We start from the raw sequence: 16,704 nt of genomic DNA, 5'->3' as shown, positions 1-16,704 counted from the left end.
ACTGTCCATGGGTCCAAGGCTATACCATCGATTTCAGGAGCGGTGCACTTGTGGTAGCTGTTCCTGCAGCTATCCAAGTTCCCACTTCGTGTTGAGAGCACAGTGCCTGATGGGGTCAGAAACATTTGCCCGGTGGTGCTTCGGTCGCCTCACCCTCCCTTTTGTTGAAGGCAGCAGACATCCCTTTTGGGCCTTTCGTCGCGGAGTTGCATTGACAAACGCCATAGCACAGCAATCATGGACCCTTGAGATCACAAACTGTATTCTGACGTTGTCACACTCGTCGTACTTTCGTGCTGAATATGACTCGAACAATGAACTGCATAAGGCAGGAGGAGAGAGGAGGCAGCTATTTGCTGAGCGGCGAGGAACACGATGACTGAGATGGAGGGCAGAATTCTCCATAATCGCGGCCCCAAGCGTTTTGAGCTACTGCAATTAACGGGGCATCTACTACCTCATTTGAACGCCGAACTTTGGGCACGGGAAACAGAGCACAGAACTGGTGGGACGCATTGTTTTGCGGTGGTGGGACGATTCGCATGGCGCGAAACTTTTCACATGCGTGAGCACTTTCTTAGAACTTTGTGACATGTCTTTCCCCTGCCCTGATACGCCGTGAATACAAACATGAGAGCAGCCCTCACGAGTGGAGAAGCGAGTGGCAATATGCCTCTGGAAGCTGCAACGCCAGACAGCTACCGTCAGTCGGTAAATCAATTTGGATGGGCAGATCTACGTGGGGGCTGCAGTGATGCGAAGTAGCCAAAGCAATGTTAAGCTGCTGCTACGAAAGGTTATTGACTCTGCGGAAACGTGCAGGTGATGATTGGATGGCTTGCTGGGGCAATGGGTTTTCCGAACTGGGTGGGGCATAGATGGAACCCTATCCCTAGTCTTGGCCCAGAAACACCAGGGCACTCCAGTACGTGAACCGCAAGGGGTACTTTCAATGTGCGGCAAGCACTGGTGGACCACAAGGACTGTTTACCCACATCGCCACGTGGGATGGCAGGAAGTGTTCATGGACGCTTCGCGTCTTCAGGAGCACTAGTTCTGTTTAACCGGGCTGAGCGAAGGGAATTACTTCCCAGAACGCAGAAAAGTAACCGTGTGGGAATGTTCAATGCATAGTTATTCCTGGGTGACCCAGCCTACCCCTTGAGCATTGGTTCATTGAAGCCAGTACACTGGCGAGCCTGGACAGTGGTCAGGATCTGTTCAACTAAGGCTGAGCAGTGCGCCGGATGGTGGTAGGGGAATGTGCATTTGGCCGTTTAAAGGGTCGGCTGGCTGATCATTACTTACTCGCTCATACCTCAGCTCAAACCCAAAGTTCCCGCTTGCATTGCTGAATTGCTGTGTGCTCCACAATTCTTTGTGAGACTAAGGGGAGACATTTATGGCTACGGTGGTGCAGCTAGGCAAATCAGCTGCCGCTGAGTAGAGCACCAGAGACCAAAAAGCACACCTGAAAGCGCTGCGCATAAACCTAAGTTTCAGCACGGAGACGGTGTGACTCTGGTTTGCTGTCCCCAATTTGATGAACCCTCTCGCACTTGATGGATTTATTTCAGTGTATAGCAACCCACCTCGCCCCTTTTCATTAAGGTTGTGCGAAGGAAATAAATTCTGTATTCGTTTAAAATCATTTATTATTCATGTAAAAGTAATTTATTGCATCTGTTAAAAATCATTGAGTTTTTCCTTACTAGTATTTCCCTGTAAGGCAACCCACCCTTCCCTTTCGATGTATTCTGTATTACAAAGGAACTATAAAAAAAAGGCAGAGAATTAGGAAGGTGTCCCTGGCTGCTGTGCTTTGGAAGGAGGGGGAAGGGAAGGCTACTAAGCTCATGTTGTATGGCGTAATTACAGCCTTTTCCTTTGAAATCTCTGGCAGGGGTGTGGAGGAGTAGCAGGGTGCGAAAGCCTTCCCACACGCGTTCTTACACGTGTCGGGTGAGGGAGATATGGGACTGGGCTTGCAGGAGTTATACAGGGGCTCAGGGGCACGTCTGCTACTGTGCTGCTTCTCCTGAACGCTCCACCATAAGTTATCACTATCGAATTTAGCGCTACTCCTCTCGTTTGGGAGGAGTTCCGAAATCGATTTAAGGAGGCGGTTAACTCGATATTAATGACGACGTCGTGTGAACGGATACAGCGTTAAATCGGTATATCGGCCATTAAACCGATTTAAAGTCGCAGTGTAGACCTGGCTTCAGTGTCATACTAGACTTGGAGATTCCACATGTGTAATTTATTCCTGTCATTCAGGCAGCCATTTGCTGATAGGTGGCACCACCAGCTTATGGATGTTCCCTGGAAAAGAAGCTTTTCTCACAATGTGCTGCAGGAGCTTGGCTTCCTACAGAAGATGACCTTCAGGCATCTTATTAATTGTTGGTGGGAGTAAAGCAACAAAAACCTGTGCTGGCAGTTCCATTCTTCAGGTTAATCCTTGGAAGAGTAATTATTAATCAAAGATTTCCTGTAATTCACTCTAGTTTCCTGGTATTAACTAGAGAATGAAATGGCATGAAAGGACAATTTCTTATTTAAATAGACAGCTTTATTCTGTCCAATTTCCCAGATAGGTTGTTAATTTCAGGAACTACCGACTACCAACCTTGTAGAAAGGCTAAAGTTAGAAACTTGCTGAATTTCAAAGGGTCACATAAATATAGAGGAGGATGTAACGGGCTTCTGATAACATGCCCCATGGCAGACTTCAAATATGCTGAAGTGCAAGTACCGTGCATTAAGACCAACTGTGTATTCTGAGGTCAGTGTCGTCATGAACTGCAGTAATAAAGAAAAATCTCAGATGCCAAAGTGTATGGACATATACTTAAATTTTATAGGGGGCAAATGTAGAGTTTGAAACTGTGGATGTTTAGAAAATTGACCTTCATTATTCCAGGGATAATGGAAGCCCTGGAAGAGTCGGGAAATGGTAGATCTTAATTGGTTCAAGATAGATTCTTAAAACTGCCAATGCTTCAGAGGCATCTCTGAAGTTAAATTTGACAATGGTGAAATGTATTATAAATATTTGATGAAGTCTCTGCATAAAGACCATTTTTGTTCCCTCCATACTGTACCTCATTAGAACTTTTAAGATGTGAGACAGTCGTTTTTCTTTCAAAATTGTCAGTAGTAACATGAGAAAATATTGTTTTAAGACACTAAAGAGCACTGTTGGGATGCAGTAAAGTTTTAATTTATCGCATGCTGTACATGGACATTCAGCTATTGCTGTTTGGGGAAGAGGGGAGAGTGCACACTTGGTTGAAATCATCTATCTTGGTTGACAAATGGGAGTATGCCTAAATGTAGTCTTTAAGCATTAATCCTGTCTTATTCAGCATAAAGCTCTCATGGGCTAGAGGGATGGCTTGACAGGTTAGCGGGCCAGTTTGTAAATCCTGTTTTTTGCACATGAAGCTGCAATTCTTCTGCTGTTACTTTCCTCCCCGACTCGCCATAAGCCAAATATGGAATTTTGATATGTGCAGTGAAGCTCTAACAAGCCAAGTTACTTGGCTCCCTGAGATGATCTGACATTCTGAGGAAATCTGCAGTGGCATTATTCAGCTTTTTTATATAGAGAGGCCAAACAGAGTTGGGACGTAAGAATTCAGGAAGCCCTGAATTCTTATCCTGCTTTTTGTCAGTGATCTGTACTGTGGAAAGCGTGTGTGGGTGGCTGAATGTGCATGCGTGCAAGGAACACTGTGCCATAAATCATCTCTAGAAAGTGACTAACAGGTAAATCTTTTCAAGGATGTTGAGGGGAACAATGTTCAGGTGAAACTTTGAATATTTTCTAGAAGATGCTCTAGGAATTATTTCGGGGATCAGCTATGGCCTGTGCTCTACAGGAGTCAGACTAGATGATCACAGTTGTTCCATTCTGGCCTTAGTTTTTCATAGATTCATGAATTCTAACATGACTTTAAAAATCAGTTTCTTCTAATCTGCAGTGGCAAATAAAAATGCCTTAATCATAATCACCTAGTTACTGCAAGTTGTTACTCCAGGACAGAGTTAAGATTGTTTGGGTGCCTTAACTATGTTTCTTAACTTAACATATTTGGATTTGTTTTAGTGTAACCTTAATTCTGAATTTCTGAGGCTCGCAGTTGTCCCTAAAGAAAGCATTACAACATTCCTGAAATGTTGGCCCTTAAATTACTGCTATAAACTGGCAGCTGTGACTCCATCTTAATTTAGTTTTTGTTGAGGATTATATGGTGAGGGTGGGGAACCTTGATGGAGGGCATTTTGCCAGCACTTGTAATTTAAGTTGATAACTCAAAGTTCTGGTTAGTGTTCCAGATGCTGACTACCAAATAACAGCAGCGTCTTAGACCACTTTTTTCCCTGTATTGGGTCAGGAGGCTGTGACGTTCCCTCACAGATCCAGACCTAAGCATGGTGCTTTCTGCCTTTCCCATTTGAAGACTGGATTTTACTGCAAGACACTCTACAGGGGGTTACACCTCTACATCCATTTGGAAGTAGAGACTAAAAGGACATAACTCCAGGATTTAGGTGGTGGACAAGGAGCTGATTTTTCCCTATAAAGCAGTAAATGATCTGGGACTTCCTTACTTGGTGGATCAACTCTTCCACGTACTACACTGCATCTAGTTGCTGGTGCTCTTGAGCTGCAGCCCCTCTGAGAACTGCCAGCAAGATGTCCTACATGGGAACCCTTTGGCTTTTGAATTCGCTTGCATCATCCCCCATCTACCTTACTCCACCAGTGTATGTGGTTCAAAACTGGCCAGATTTAACCTCCCTGCTATGCTGCAAAGTCCAGTTGTCTTAACAGGTATTTGGGGGAGATGAGGCAGGTACGGGGGATTGAGATGTTTTGGTTGGTAGGAATATAAAATGCAGGAGCTTCTGACTTGTGTATGAAGATGTAGTCGTACTGTCACTCTTGTATTCCTTTTGATGGAAAGGGTGGGTACAGCTTAGAGTAGGGATTCTCTTATGCTGTATTTAAATAAATGACTTGTTTGACTGGGGTGGTGGTGCTCTAAATGTGGAATACGTACACTGAGGGATGGGAAAGGCAGTTCTTACTCTTCCAGAATGAGAATGGAGAAGGTAAATGTGGCAAATGAAGAAAACTGACAGTCGTGATTACTTGCAGTCTAGTGTTTTGTTCTGGATGGGAGACAGAATGTATGTAAGATAATGACAACTGGAATGGTTCAGTGGTATTTCAGTGCAATGTTTCGTCCAGAGGCAACCAGGTCTCAGGTAAACTCCAGAGAGGTGAGGATGCTGCAGAAGCAGTGTGCTAGGCTCTTGGGAGTAAAGTAGGAATCTCCTATTTGCCACTTTTGCCAAAAGTGACTTTGTAGAGTTACTGGCAAACTCCAGAGGCAGTTTCAGCTATGCTGTCTAAAAAAGTGCTCAGATTTTTTTCCATTATATAACTCTGCAACAGTGGCTGATCTACCCCCAAGTGAAAATCTTAACTGTGGAGAGGATGACTGACTTAAGAAAAATCTCTGGGAGAATAATCAGGGGGAGAGAGGAGGGAGGGAGGGGAGATGGACTCCTTCTCCCCTTCCATCATACAGCTGGAGTGGATTACTGTACGCAAAATTAGTCTGTTGCTGGGATTTCAGTTCTAATGTAACCTAGTAAGTGGAATGAACAGTTTAGGGTGACCGTTGCTAAATGACCTGCCTCCCACTCGTGTACCTTCAAGTCGTAGGGATCTTTTTCTTGTTCAATGTAAGCAAAATGAGTAAACAGATACCCATCAAAGTGCCTCTTGCACCAGCTCAGTTTAGGTTTGATTCTAGCAATAACCATTTGTCTCTCAAACCAAAATCTGCACCACAATTGCTAGAAGTATGTGTTCTTAGATAGTATTATGGTTGGGAATTTTCTTTTTGCTCTGACTTGTTCACTGTAGGTTTGCAGTGTAACTGCAGAGATTTTAAATTCTTGTTCAGCTCATCTGTCTGCTTCCACCTTGCCTATGCCTAAATAGAGAAGTTGATTTTGTTCTGATGAATCAGATGACTTAAGGAATGCACACAGAGGGATGGTATTTAATTTGTGAAAAGTGAAAGCAATAAAGGACTCTGCTTGAGCTGCTAGAAGTCATTAAACTTAATTTTTCCTTCTTATCTCTATGTAGCTTACTGATAAATCATCCACTTCACCTAACAATGAGAAAATTACGGCATAACTTTAATATTTGAGGATTCTTTGACACTGCCTGTATAGCCAGTTGATCCTTGCACTCAGTGTTTCATGAGGAAACTGAAGAATAAAACAAATGTATCTGCAGAACAACAGTTCTGCTTCTATATATGATTTCTCTTCAATATGTTACTGATGGCAGCTTTCTAAAAGAGGATCTTTCAGGGTATGTCTAAACTAGAAACTTAAGTCGACCTATCTTAGGTTGACTTTACAGCCACTGCAGTAATTACTGCAGTGGTGCATGTCTACACTACCCTCCCTGGCTCGGTGGTGCGGGTCCTCACCAGGAGTGCTTCTCACTGCCTCTCTTAGGTTAGTGGGGGAACTGAGAACCCAGTCTCAGCTCTGATGGCATCTGCCTCACAGGCTCCCGGGCTCTTGGTGGGCTGCCACCCCCTCTGCTCTCTGTTCCTCGCTGGAAGCTGTGGTGGGGAGCCACCTGGAGCTTCTCAGCCCTCCTTCCCACGAGGACCTGGATTACCAACATTCCAAGTGTCACCCTAACTCGACTGATGTGAGCCCTATGTCTCTTGTGGAGATGGAGTCATTACATCGGTGTAGTAGGGCATTTACATTGGCAGGAGCAAGGCTGTAGTGTAGACACTGACATAATTAGGTCAATGTAAGCTGCTTCATGTCAACCTAACTGTGTAGTGGAGACCAGGCCTAAGAGTTTACTTGCTTTTTTTACTTTATTTTCCACCTGACATCCTAATAATTTATAAGAACTGGCTGTTGTGGAAACCTTTAAATTGTGCCACTGTCAGGGTCTCTTTCCCACTTAACTTTGTGTCCGAAAGTGGACCTGCATGTCCTTATAGCTTAATTCTAGCTTAGTTGTAGTGCGCACACCAAATATGTGTTGGTACACCTCTTGTTCCCAGAATCTTCCCTGGGGAGACCAAGACAACCACTGGTCTTAAAACAACGGGAATAAACCATTCCCTCTGTGATCCCTGAGAGATACAGATCAACTCCGTTAATCTTAAAACAGAATGAGAAAGTTCACCTTCCTCCCCCATCTTTCCCCACCAATCCTGGTGAGTTCAGGAACCCAGGCTCCTGGTCTTATACAAGGACAAACATCAATCAGGTTCTAAAAAAAAAGCCTTTTATATAAAGATAAGAAAAAGTACATTATCTCTGGGTAAAATCAAGATGGAAACATGTTTACAGGGTCTCCAGCTTATACCTAGACCGAGGGACTCCCCCCAGCCTAAGTATAAGTACATCAACGACTGGTGAAATTCCTTCCAGCAAAATAGCACAGTTGTCACAATAAAGAAAACAACATAAATATACTATCCGCTTTCATCTGTTACTTACTATCTTGAACCTGACAGACTTAGTCTCAGTAATTGGAGAAATTTGGGCCACGTCTGGCCTCTCTTAATCAAAGAGAACAGAACAACAAAAACCGAATATCAGACTCCCTTCACAAAATTGGGAAAGATTTCTGTCCCCCGATTGGTCCTGCTGGTCAGATTCAAGCCAGGTTCATGAGCTGTTAACCTTTAGCGGGTAACAGAGACATTAAACCCTTAAACTATTGTTTTATGACAGCCACAATGAAGAGGATGATAATTTCAGGTAGGCCGCGGGTCAGATGAACTCTTGAAACAAAAATCTGAATTTTTGTGATACAGGGTAAGAAGTTTTTTTCTTAAAGTTACAAAGAAATGTATAGGTAGAAGGTTTTCTAAAAACCCAGTTCTTGAGGCCTCAAAATGCTTTGAAGATGCATGGGCTTGGTGAAATGCATGTTCACATATTCACTTAAAGCGAACAGTACATGGCAATCTGATACGTTCAGCAGCTGTCGTTACCAGGAACAGAATTCGTTCTATTTAGCTTGCTTAACCTCTGTTTACTGAACATGAACTGAGGATAATCCCTTCATAGAAATTAGTTTGATACATACGCACCAACCAATGTCTTCGTATTTCAGGAGCTGTCCAGGAGAAGGAATTCCATAATGTACATTTAGCTGAGAATTGACATGTGAAACATGGAAAATAAATTAAACTCAAACTGGCAAAATGTTGCTCTACTTGATAACTATAAGTATAGAAGTGCTCCATAGTGTTGTAATGGCCTTAGTTGATTGCTGAAGAGGCATGCTGACCAAATGCTACTCTAGAATCGTTGCACTGCTACATAGACTTCAATAAGTAGTAAGCGCCTCGTTACGTCATTCTCTAGTTTTAACTTTTAATACTCTGCTAGACCATGCCACATATTGCTGTAGCCTTACAATAGTGTGGTATTCAGGGAGCTCTGAGTTTCATCTGCTCAACGATCTCTCAGGAAGTCTCTCCATACAGACAACAGGCTGTAAGCTAATTGACTGGTCATCCCCACCTGCTGTCACCACCGGGCTGCAGTACCGACATTCGATGGCAGGAGATTCCAATGAAATTGATACTTCATTTTCTCTCATCACAAACATTGAACAGACTTTCTCAAAACTAAGAGTGTGGCTGGGAGTAGAAGTACTTTAGTAATGGTTGCGATGATCACGATGGTTTTGTCGTCATTTCTCTGTATATTTGTAGAATAACCTCTCATTAGTTTTTATTCCAAAATAGTTTGGATTAGCTTCACTCTGCTTAGTTCCAGAATTCAGGGCAGTAACTGCTTGTTGAAAAAAGAAGCCAGGCAGATTGTGAAACTTTAGTGACTCCACCCCAAGGGATAGTGTTGTGGTTGTGTGTGTTGTGTGTGTGTGTGTCTTTTAAACTTCTCCGGCACACACTATCAATAGTCGTATAATGTGTTTAAGAGATGGAGCTAGGGGAAGATGTGAGATCTATGGTAACTGAGCTTTATTTTGGTGTGACTTTCACATGTATGTGAAATGCATCTAGTACCCAGCAATAGATGAAGCATGGTCTTACTATAAATACAGTCAGGCAAAGTAAGGAGTTGGCCTTAGTGGCACTAATAGCTGTGAGACAGAAAGCTGACTTGAAAAGAACACACAATATGAGTTCACCGGTCTTACAGGAACTTCTGATTCAGTTGTAGTAAAAAATTTTGTCTGCTTCTATCTTTCAATAAATATTATAGGAAGTTTCTTTACTTCCTAAAATGTTACTCATTCAAAAGTGAAAGCCAGTCACCATGGTGTAAACCAGAATGTAAACTTCAGCAGATATGGAAGGAAATTGGTCCCCCTTTCTTATTTTCATAAACCTCAAACCCTCTTAAACCACTGTCCACAAAAGCTATAAGCTTTAAGTACATCACACACACACAGAGTATGCTGGGGACTATTGTGCCAGGCAGACTGACCACAGTTGATGGTATCACACCAGGCATCGTGGAGTGAAGTTCCCAGATCTGGCTCGATCCTGGTGAATCTCTGGGGCGATGCCGGGTAGGGTCAGGGTATGCATACCCTTTGCATGTCCGTGAAGAGTTTGAGAGGATTGTGTGCTGGGGTGGTTTTGTCCAGCTGGCGACTTGGCCAAAAAGCACGTAATGCCACTTTTGACTATAACGAATGATAGAAGGAAGGTCAGATCTCTGCAAGACTTACATTTTGTACAGAGTCAAACCACTTTATGCTCAGGATTTGGCACTGACAGTGAATATGAAATACCACTAATCATTCCAAGTCTGTATGTACTGATTCTATCTGTCCCTATGGGTAGCCAATATAACAGCAATATTTATGTATCTCATATGATTGACTTTGACTGCTAGGCATTCTGGATTTTGGATATACTTAGTCATTAATTATTTATCTAAATGTAAATGCCTAAAACTGATGGAAGTTGGGTACTAGGTGATTCTTTGCATTGGTAATGAGATTGAGGCTTTATACTGCACAGTCACCAGTTCAAATTGAGATCTAACCCCTTATGTACACTCCAAATTTCCACTTACATACTGCTGCCAACATAGGTATTTTGGTAGAGTGCATTCACATTTGGCTGAGTCTGCCAGTGCAATGTGTCCTCACAGCATCAGGTGGTATTGGCAAAAGATGTTTGTCACTGTGGATAGACACCTGTTTCTCTCTCCCCTTTCCCCCTCCCCTCCTGCCCCAGTCTAGTGCATTATCTTGTGGATGTTTTTGGCTGAGTATTTTCGGGCTGCTGCCGTTGGTACTATCACTTCTCTAGGGCATTACAGGAACTTGTGGAAAAATTTCTACAAATCCCTCTGTTCCCTCCTATAATCTACTGTTTTGTGTGCTGTTTTTCCATCTCATTGCCAAAAACATAGATGCCACACAAATCACTGGAGAAGCTGACTGGCTGCTGCTGGTGTTCACTGGCCAGCTGCAGATGGTGGAGCAGTGGTTTGAGACCCATACAAAGACCACTGAGTGGTGGGATCAGATTGAGTGGGTCAACCAGCAGCGATTCTGGGATTTTCAGATGAGAGAGGCCACATAACTTGAAGTTGTGTAACAAGGTGTGCAGTGCACAGACACTAGGGTAAGATTTGCTCTGACAGTGACGAAATGGGTGGTAAGGGCTGGTAAGCGCTGTCTGGAAGTTTTCAAACCTAGATTGCAATTAGTCTGTGGGCAATCAGTTTGGTATTCAGGGCAGTCATCATCTAGGTGTGCAAGGCAATTAAATAAAGATTGTCACTCGGGCAATGTGCAAAAAATAATAGATGGATTTAATGAAACCTTAACTGTGGTGGGGTGGTAGATAGGATCTATAACCCCACTCTGTGTCCTCACTTCCACCTTGCTTCTGAGTATATAAACCAAAAGGAGTACTACTTCTCCATAGTTACATAAACATTGGTGGATCACCATTGCCCATTTACTAACATTAGTGCTGGTGAAGAAAAGTCCGTTATGCTTGCACCTTTAGAAATGCAGGAATTTGTGATAAGCTGAAAGCAGGGACAATTTTCCTGGACTGGCCTGTTGACGTTAATGAGGTTGCAATACTGATGGAGACTCTCAAGGGCCCCAGCCTATTGCTTCTCTGGCTCATGATATCGTACCCCAAACAGTAGGACAGAAGCAAGGAAAGATTTGACTGTTGTCTGAGCAAGTTCAGGATGACTGTGGAGCATGCCTTTTGCAAGACGGAAGGGGAAGTAGAGATGTCTCATGACAAGGTTAGATGGAGGCAAGGAAAATATCCCTGTTGCTGCATGCTGTGTATTGCATAATATCTTGTGGCCAAGAGGGAGAAGGTTATTGCTAGAGTGGAGGGATGAGGTGGACAGGCCGTCTGTTGCTTTTGAGTAGCCTGAGATGAGGTTAATTATTAAGGCCACTGCAAGTTCTGTCGTAGTAAGGGAAGCTTTAAGACACATCTTGCAGTACCCAGACAGTAATTTAGCTGGTTTATCAATTTTTTTTTTTGGAGGGGGAGGGAGGTTATTGCTTTTGGGGGATCCACATCTCCATATTGTAAGACACAGGAAATTTGAGTTTTCACAAAACAGAATTTTATTAGGTACCGCTTACAAGAAAAGTTACAGTTGGTATAGGCTAAGCAGTTCTCATTATTGTCCAGTGGGGCTAAATGAAAGGGATAATGCTGCTGGGGGGACTGGAGTTTTGAGGAGAGGGATGTTTGGCCTGAGCTAGGAGGAGTAGTTCTCCTTGCTGTGTAGTAGCTGCTGTGGAGTTCATCTTTGGGTGCTTTGATCCATAATATGCTCTAGCAGCTGAGTCTGTTTCAACAGCTGCAGCGTGTCTTGGTGCACCTCTTGGTCTGTCTTTATCCCCTCCAGCATATGTTTCCTCCATTCACTGTCTCACTTATTCCAGACTCAGCACTTTGCACCAATTTGGAGAATGTCTTCCCTGTCAGTTTCCTTTTCCTTCTTATCCTGCTTAGGCTGTCAGCTGGTATAAAAGGGCCATAGTTTAAGGATACTGCAGCTGAGGTCACTGATAAACACAGAGAGCCAGTGTTAGGTGTGGGGTGGGGAGGTAGGACCGAAGATAAGTACTTCAGGTTTCTACTTCTTCCCTTGGGCTTTTGATTTCTTTTAAAGAGGTTCACAATCACTACTCAATTTTTAACAGTACACTTTCAGGTGTAATAAAGACTGTGAAACTTACTACAGGGAATCATGAGCCATGAGGATCATGAGGGCAGAGAACGGAGCTGCTTTAGAGTTCTGGCTGTCACCTGGGGTCATGCTTCTGAGCTCTTCTCAGCAATGATCCCTGAAGAGGTCCTTACAAAGTGGTGTGGGAAGATCTCCTACTGTGGTGGGAGAAACAAAGGCAGCTCTGCCTAAAAATGTCCTGGCAAAAGTTAAATGCTCCTTGCTGGAAAAATTCAGTGATGAGCCAGTGGACTGAAAAGTTTCATATGCTAAAATAAACCAGCTTCTTCACCAGCAGCACAAGTGCCCTGTGACTGCTGGCTAGTGAAATTAGCCTGTCCAAGCCAAAACCTGAGTTGATCACACATTTTGACCCCCTTTTTTTTTTTAAATGTAACCCTAGTCTGTAAATGTACACACTTTGAAGTGCTTAGTTACTGGTTTCACTGAAAGATCTGTAAGTCGTATGTAAGTTTTCACTTTGAAATCAGTGGAAGTGCTCTGTTTTTGTGTCCATTAAATGTGGCTTTCTGTGGTTGTAAGCAAGCATTTTCTGTAAAAGAATGTATCTGGGAATGCTTTTTGGCTGTTTTTACGATCTTTTTGAGTATTGCATAATACAGCCATTTCATGCTTTTAAAATAAGGCAGCTAGCTGAAGACAGACTTCCTTTGGCCCTATGCAGAATTGGTCACGGTTTGATGAGGGAGGTGTGGCAAAGTGTTTCGGGGAGCCTAGAAAAGATAAACAAAATGGCCTGCATTAATGGGGAGTCCTAGTAAATTACACCTACCAGAGTCCACTTTGTCACTGATTGGTTTTGTGGGTCCAACTGGGACTTGAAGAGCTCTTGGCCATCCCAGCACCATCTGTATCCCCATTCTCAGTGATCTCCTGGGTTGCCAATTACAGAGGGTCTTCCCCTGCGGTTTCTGGGTGTCCAAATCTCAGGGTGTTGGTGGGATCCCCGCTAAGTATGACTTCAAGCTGGTCATCATGGGGGCAGTCTTGGGGGCAGTACTGAACTTGAGGCTCTGATCTTTTGACTTTGGATAAGACTGCTGCAACTCCTCCTTTTCCTATCATTGGTCCTCATCCCTGCTGTACCCCATTAGCTCCATGGATTTTTGCGGTGTCAACATGGTCATCTTTATTCTGGAGGGAATTCTGCAGCTATTGCTGCACACCTTTCTCTCTTGACTGCCTGAGGAAATCTAGGACTTCATTCCTGCGTCACGCAGTAGCAAGAGGGTGAGCTGGAGCCATGCTTCTAGAAATGGCAGAAAAGAGGCATTTCCAGGGCTGGGTATTTTAAACAGGAGGAAGACTTCCAGTCATGGTGACCAGAGCCCTGCATGGATTAAAAAATGTGTATCTGCACCTGATCTGCAAACATGGATAGATATAAAGCCGATATCTGGAGATTTGCAGGGCTTTAACTGTGACCCCTGGGCAGTGGAGTTGGAAAGCTCAACCAGAGCAGTCATTACTTATTGCTAGAGGACCTCTTACATCAGTACAGGTACTTCTGCTTCCATAAAGGCATTGTGCTTGTAGAACTATACTGACAGACGGCTTATATCACTCACCGAGCTGGTTTAACTTGAGTGTCATAAGTGGTTGAGGGTTTTGTTGGCAGGGCTCAACTTTAAGTATGGAAGCATACAATACAGAGCTGACACAAGGAAGGTTTTTCTGATAAAACTTTATAGTATAGATCAGGCCCCAATAACTGAACATCACTTCTCGCAGCGGCTGCATTAAATGAAGTAGTCTTAATGTAATTTCTAGTGAGACGAATTGCTGTGGCTCTTCTGGATAACTGTTAGTGCTGATGTGTCACACCACAGCGCAGGAAATGAAAAACCTCTTCAAGAATACATGCTAAGAAGATAGGTCCCGATGAATCTGTTTCTGATTCTGCCATATACTTCCTTTATTATGTTAGGCAAGTCCTACCTTTTGTCAGCCTGCCTGTTTGCACCAGAAAAATGAGAATAGTATTTCCTTACCTCAGAGGGGTGTTAAAACATAATGTGAAAAATGTTTTGAGCTCCAGCAGTTCTGGTTAAATGAAAGGCAACAACAGAAAAGGTCTTCACTTTTGTCTGCAGCTTCCTTCTGATCTTTCATTCAGAGAAGAAGTTCACTGCTGTTCCTGACAGTTGAAGTTCATCCCATTTGGTAGTTCATTTTTTGAGGCAGTTTTCTGCTGTGGCTAATTGTTGTCTGTTATAGATAAAGCATTTTCATTTGCTCTAACATTTTTGTAGCATTTTTCTGCAATGGATTATCAATCATTTATCTACAAAAATGCTCTTCATTAGGCTAATACAGGCTTTTAAAGTTCTTAAGTAATTGCTGCCAACTATGGATTACAGTAAAATGCATTCACTCCTTTGTGTAGTAAACAAAGTAACATTAAACATCATTAAAGCAACAAGATTCTTATTCCTTTTTAGTAGTTAGCTGGACTGGGTCCATCACACTCTGGATGGACACACCAGTATGTGGTGATTTGATCCAGCCACTGAACCCTGTGTGTTTTAAGCCCGTGGGTATAAGTAGTTACTGATCATTGTTCCTTGCTGTGGATCTCTGGAGCACACTCCTGTTGCCGGCACAAAGTGCCCGAGGGGGGCAACAGCAGGAGGGTCCGTTGCCCGGTGTGCACCACACCAATAAACACACCAGGGTAGAGAAGCAAACACAAGTTTATTTGAGCTCAAATAAGGTGCGAGGGAGAATGCAATCTCAAATCCTGCACACTTAAAACAAGCAGTTTCTTCCTTTTATATTCCAGTTGTTTACTACAAAACTTTTTCTTGCTGACTAACTGATCTTTCACTCCCCCCTCCTTTCCCATCCAGCTGCAGTATCTTTTCTCACTCAATCTTTTTGTCTTCCCCCTCCCTCTCCCCTTTCTGCTGCAGAGACATGTATGCTGTATCTAAGAGTGGCCTTGAAACTTGCTTCAATTTAGCTCCAGTGTATTACAGCAGGGAACTGGCTATTACAATCAGAAAACTAACTGCTGACATTACATTTTACAGCTATTAACACATTAGGTTACACTAGGTTACACAAAGTGTTAAACATGGAGGAACAATGGTTCATTGAGGCCTGAGCAGGAGGACTTCATCGACACTTGTGGTCTTCCATTTTCCTGAGTTACCTAGATTTATGCCTAGTGACACCAACACTCCCATTGCAGACCCAGTGTCTGACATTCTTCTTGAGCAGGCAAACTGCTCTCCTGTACAGGCAGTGTGGCCTGGTGGCCAGATTCACCAGGGGCTGCCCTTCCGTGCAGGGCAGTGTGGTCTGGCAGCCAGACAAAGAGGGTGGGCACCACCCAGGAGTAGATTGACAGCTTGGGCAGGATGATCCAGGCCCTCCTGACTCCACCAGGTGCCAGCCCAGGGCCTTGTCAGCTGCAAGTGTATTTACTATGAGTCAGTAGAGAGCTGTCCAAAACATGCTGACCCGCTTCACGATTCCGCTACCAGACCAATGTCTGGTTCCCTTGGGTCACTTTCTACCCTGCCTATCTGCTCCATAGTCCGCAGGTCCTCTGCTTCTCTGGGGTAGCTGACCAGCAAAATTCCTGGAGACTTCTTCCCATCAGGGGCTTCCGTGGGCAGTCAGCTATCCTCTTGGGTCTCGGTGTGCCTGGCCTCTGTGGTCTGGGGCACTGACAGCTCCTGGGTGCAGGAGCTTGCAGTGCACATCCTCTCTCCTCAGCTGTCAGCCCAGACTGAGCTGTATTGCTCCCTTTTATACTGTGGTTCCAGTAGGAGCCTACTCAGCAGGGGCAATGGGGCATGGCTTCTTCAGCCCACAGTATGGGGTTAACCCCTTCCTGTCCAGTGCAGGATAGGTATACCCCATCACACCTATCCATAGGAAGTTACTTAAATCCTTCTCCAATTAGTGGTGGGTTATGCCTAGAAGAATGAAGGTTCTTATCTCTTTAATCAGCTAAAATACATACTGTGACTGTATATATATAATGTCTGTAATAAGCTGGCTTGCCTCTGGAGAAGCCTGGTGCTAAACCAGCTCTGATTACAAGGTGAGCCCCCCCTCCCCCCCGAGAGGAATCAGATTATTAATATAAAAGGCAGCAGGAAGCTGTGTGGGGGAGAAGGGGCGGCAGTGGAGGGTGTGTGGTTGAATATGAGTATCTCTGCTATACATATAGCATAACGAAGTTGCATATTCATTGAGGTAACATGGCAAATATGTAAAGTGGGTAAGAGTTTGTTTTGCTGTCTAAGGCATCTAGGTTCCATTTCTGGCTTTGCCAGTGTCATAGTATATTTCCTCAATCTGAACCTTAGAGTTCAAATATGAGGTACTAGCATAAACTTCTCTAAGCTTAATTACCGGCTTAGATCTGATAGCGCTGCCACCAGCCAA

The 16,704-nt window shown here is 43.8% G+C and overlaps 1 protein-coding gene across 1 annotated transcript in view; it reads left to right on the top strand.

Annotated features, from left to right (window-relative positions):
• Nucleotides 1–16,704, top strand: part of CHID1 (chitinase domain containing 1) — a 323,968-nt gene that overhangs the window by 41,436 nt on the left and 265,828 nt on the right. The window contains 2 exon segments of the mRNA XM_075065078.1: nucleotides 3,010–3,045; nucleotides 4,035–4,052. Of these exon segments, the coding sequence (XP_074921179.1) occupies nucleotides 3,010–3,045; nucleotides 4,035–4,052 (54 nt within the window).

This window comes from Chelonoidis abingdonii, chromosome 4, assembly GCF_003597395.2.
Source record: "Chelonoidis abingdonii isolate Lonesome George chromosome 4, CheloAbing_2.0, whole genome shotgun sequence".
NCBI classification, from domain to species: domain Eukaryota; kingdom Metazoa; phylum Chordata; order Testudines; family Testudinidae; genus Chelonoidis; species Chelonoidis abingdonii.
Note: the sequence above shows the minus strand (reverse complement) of the source record. Positions and strands in the feature narration are given on the sequence as shown.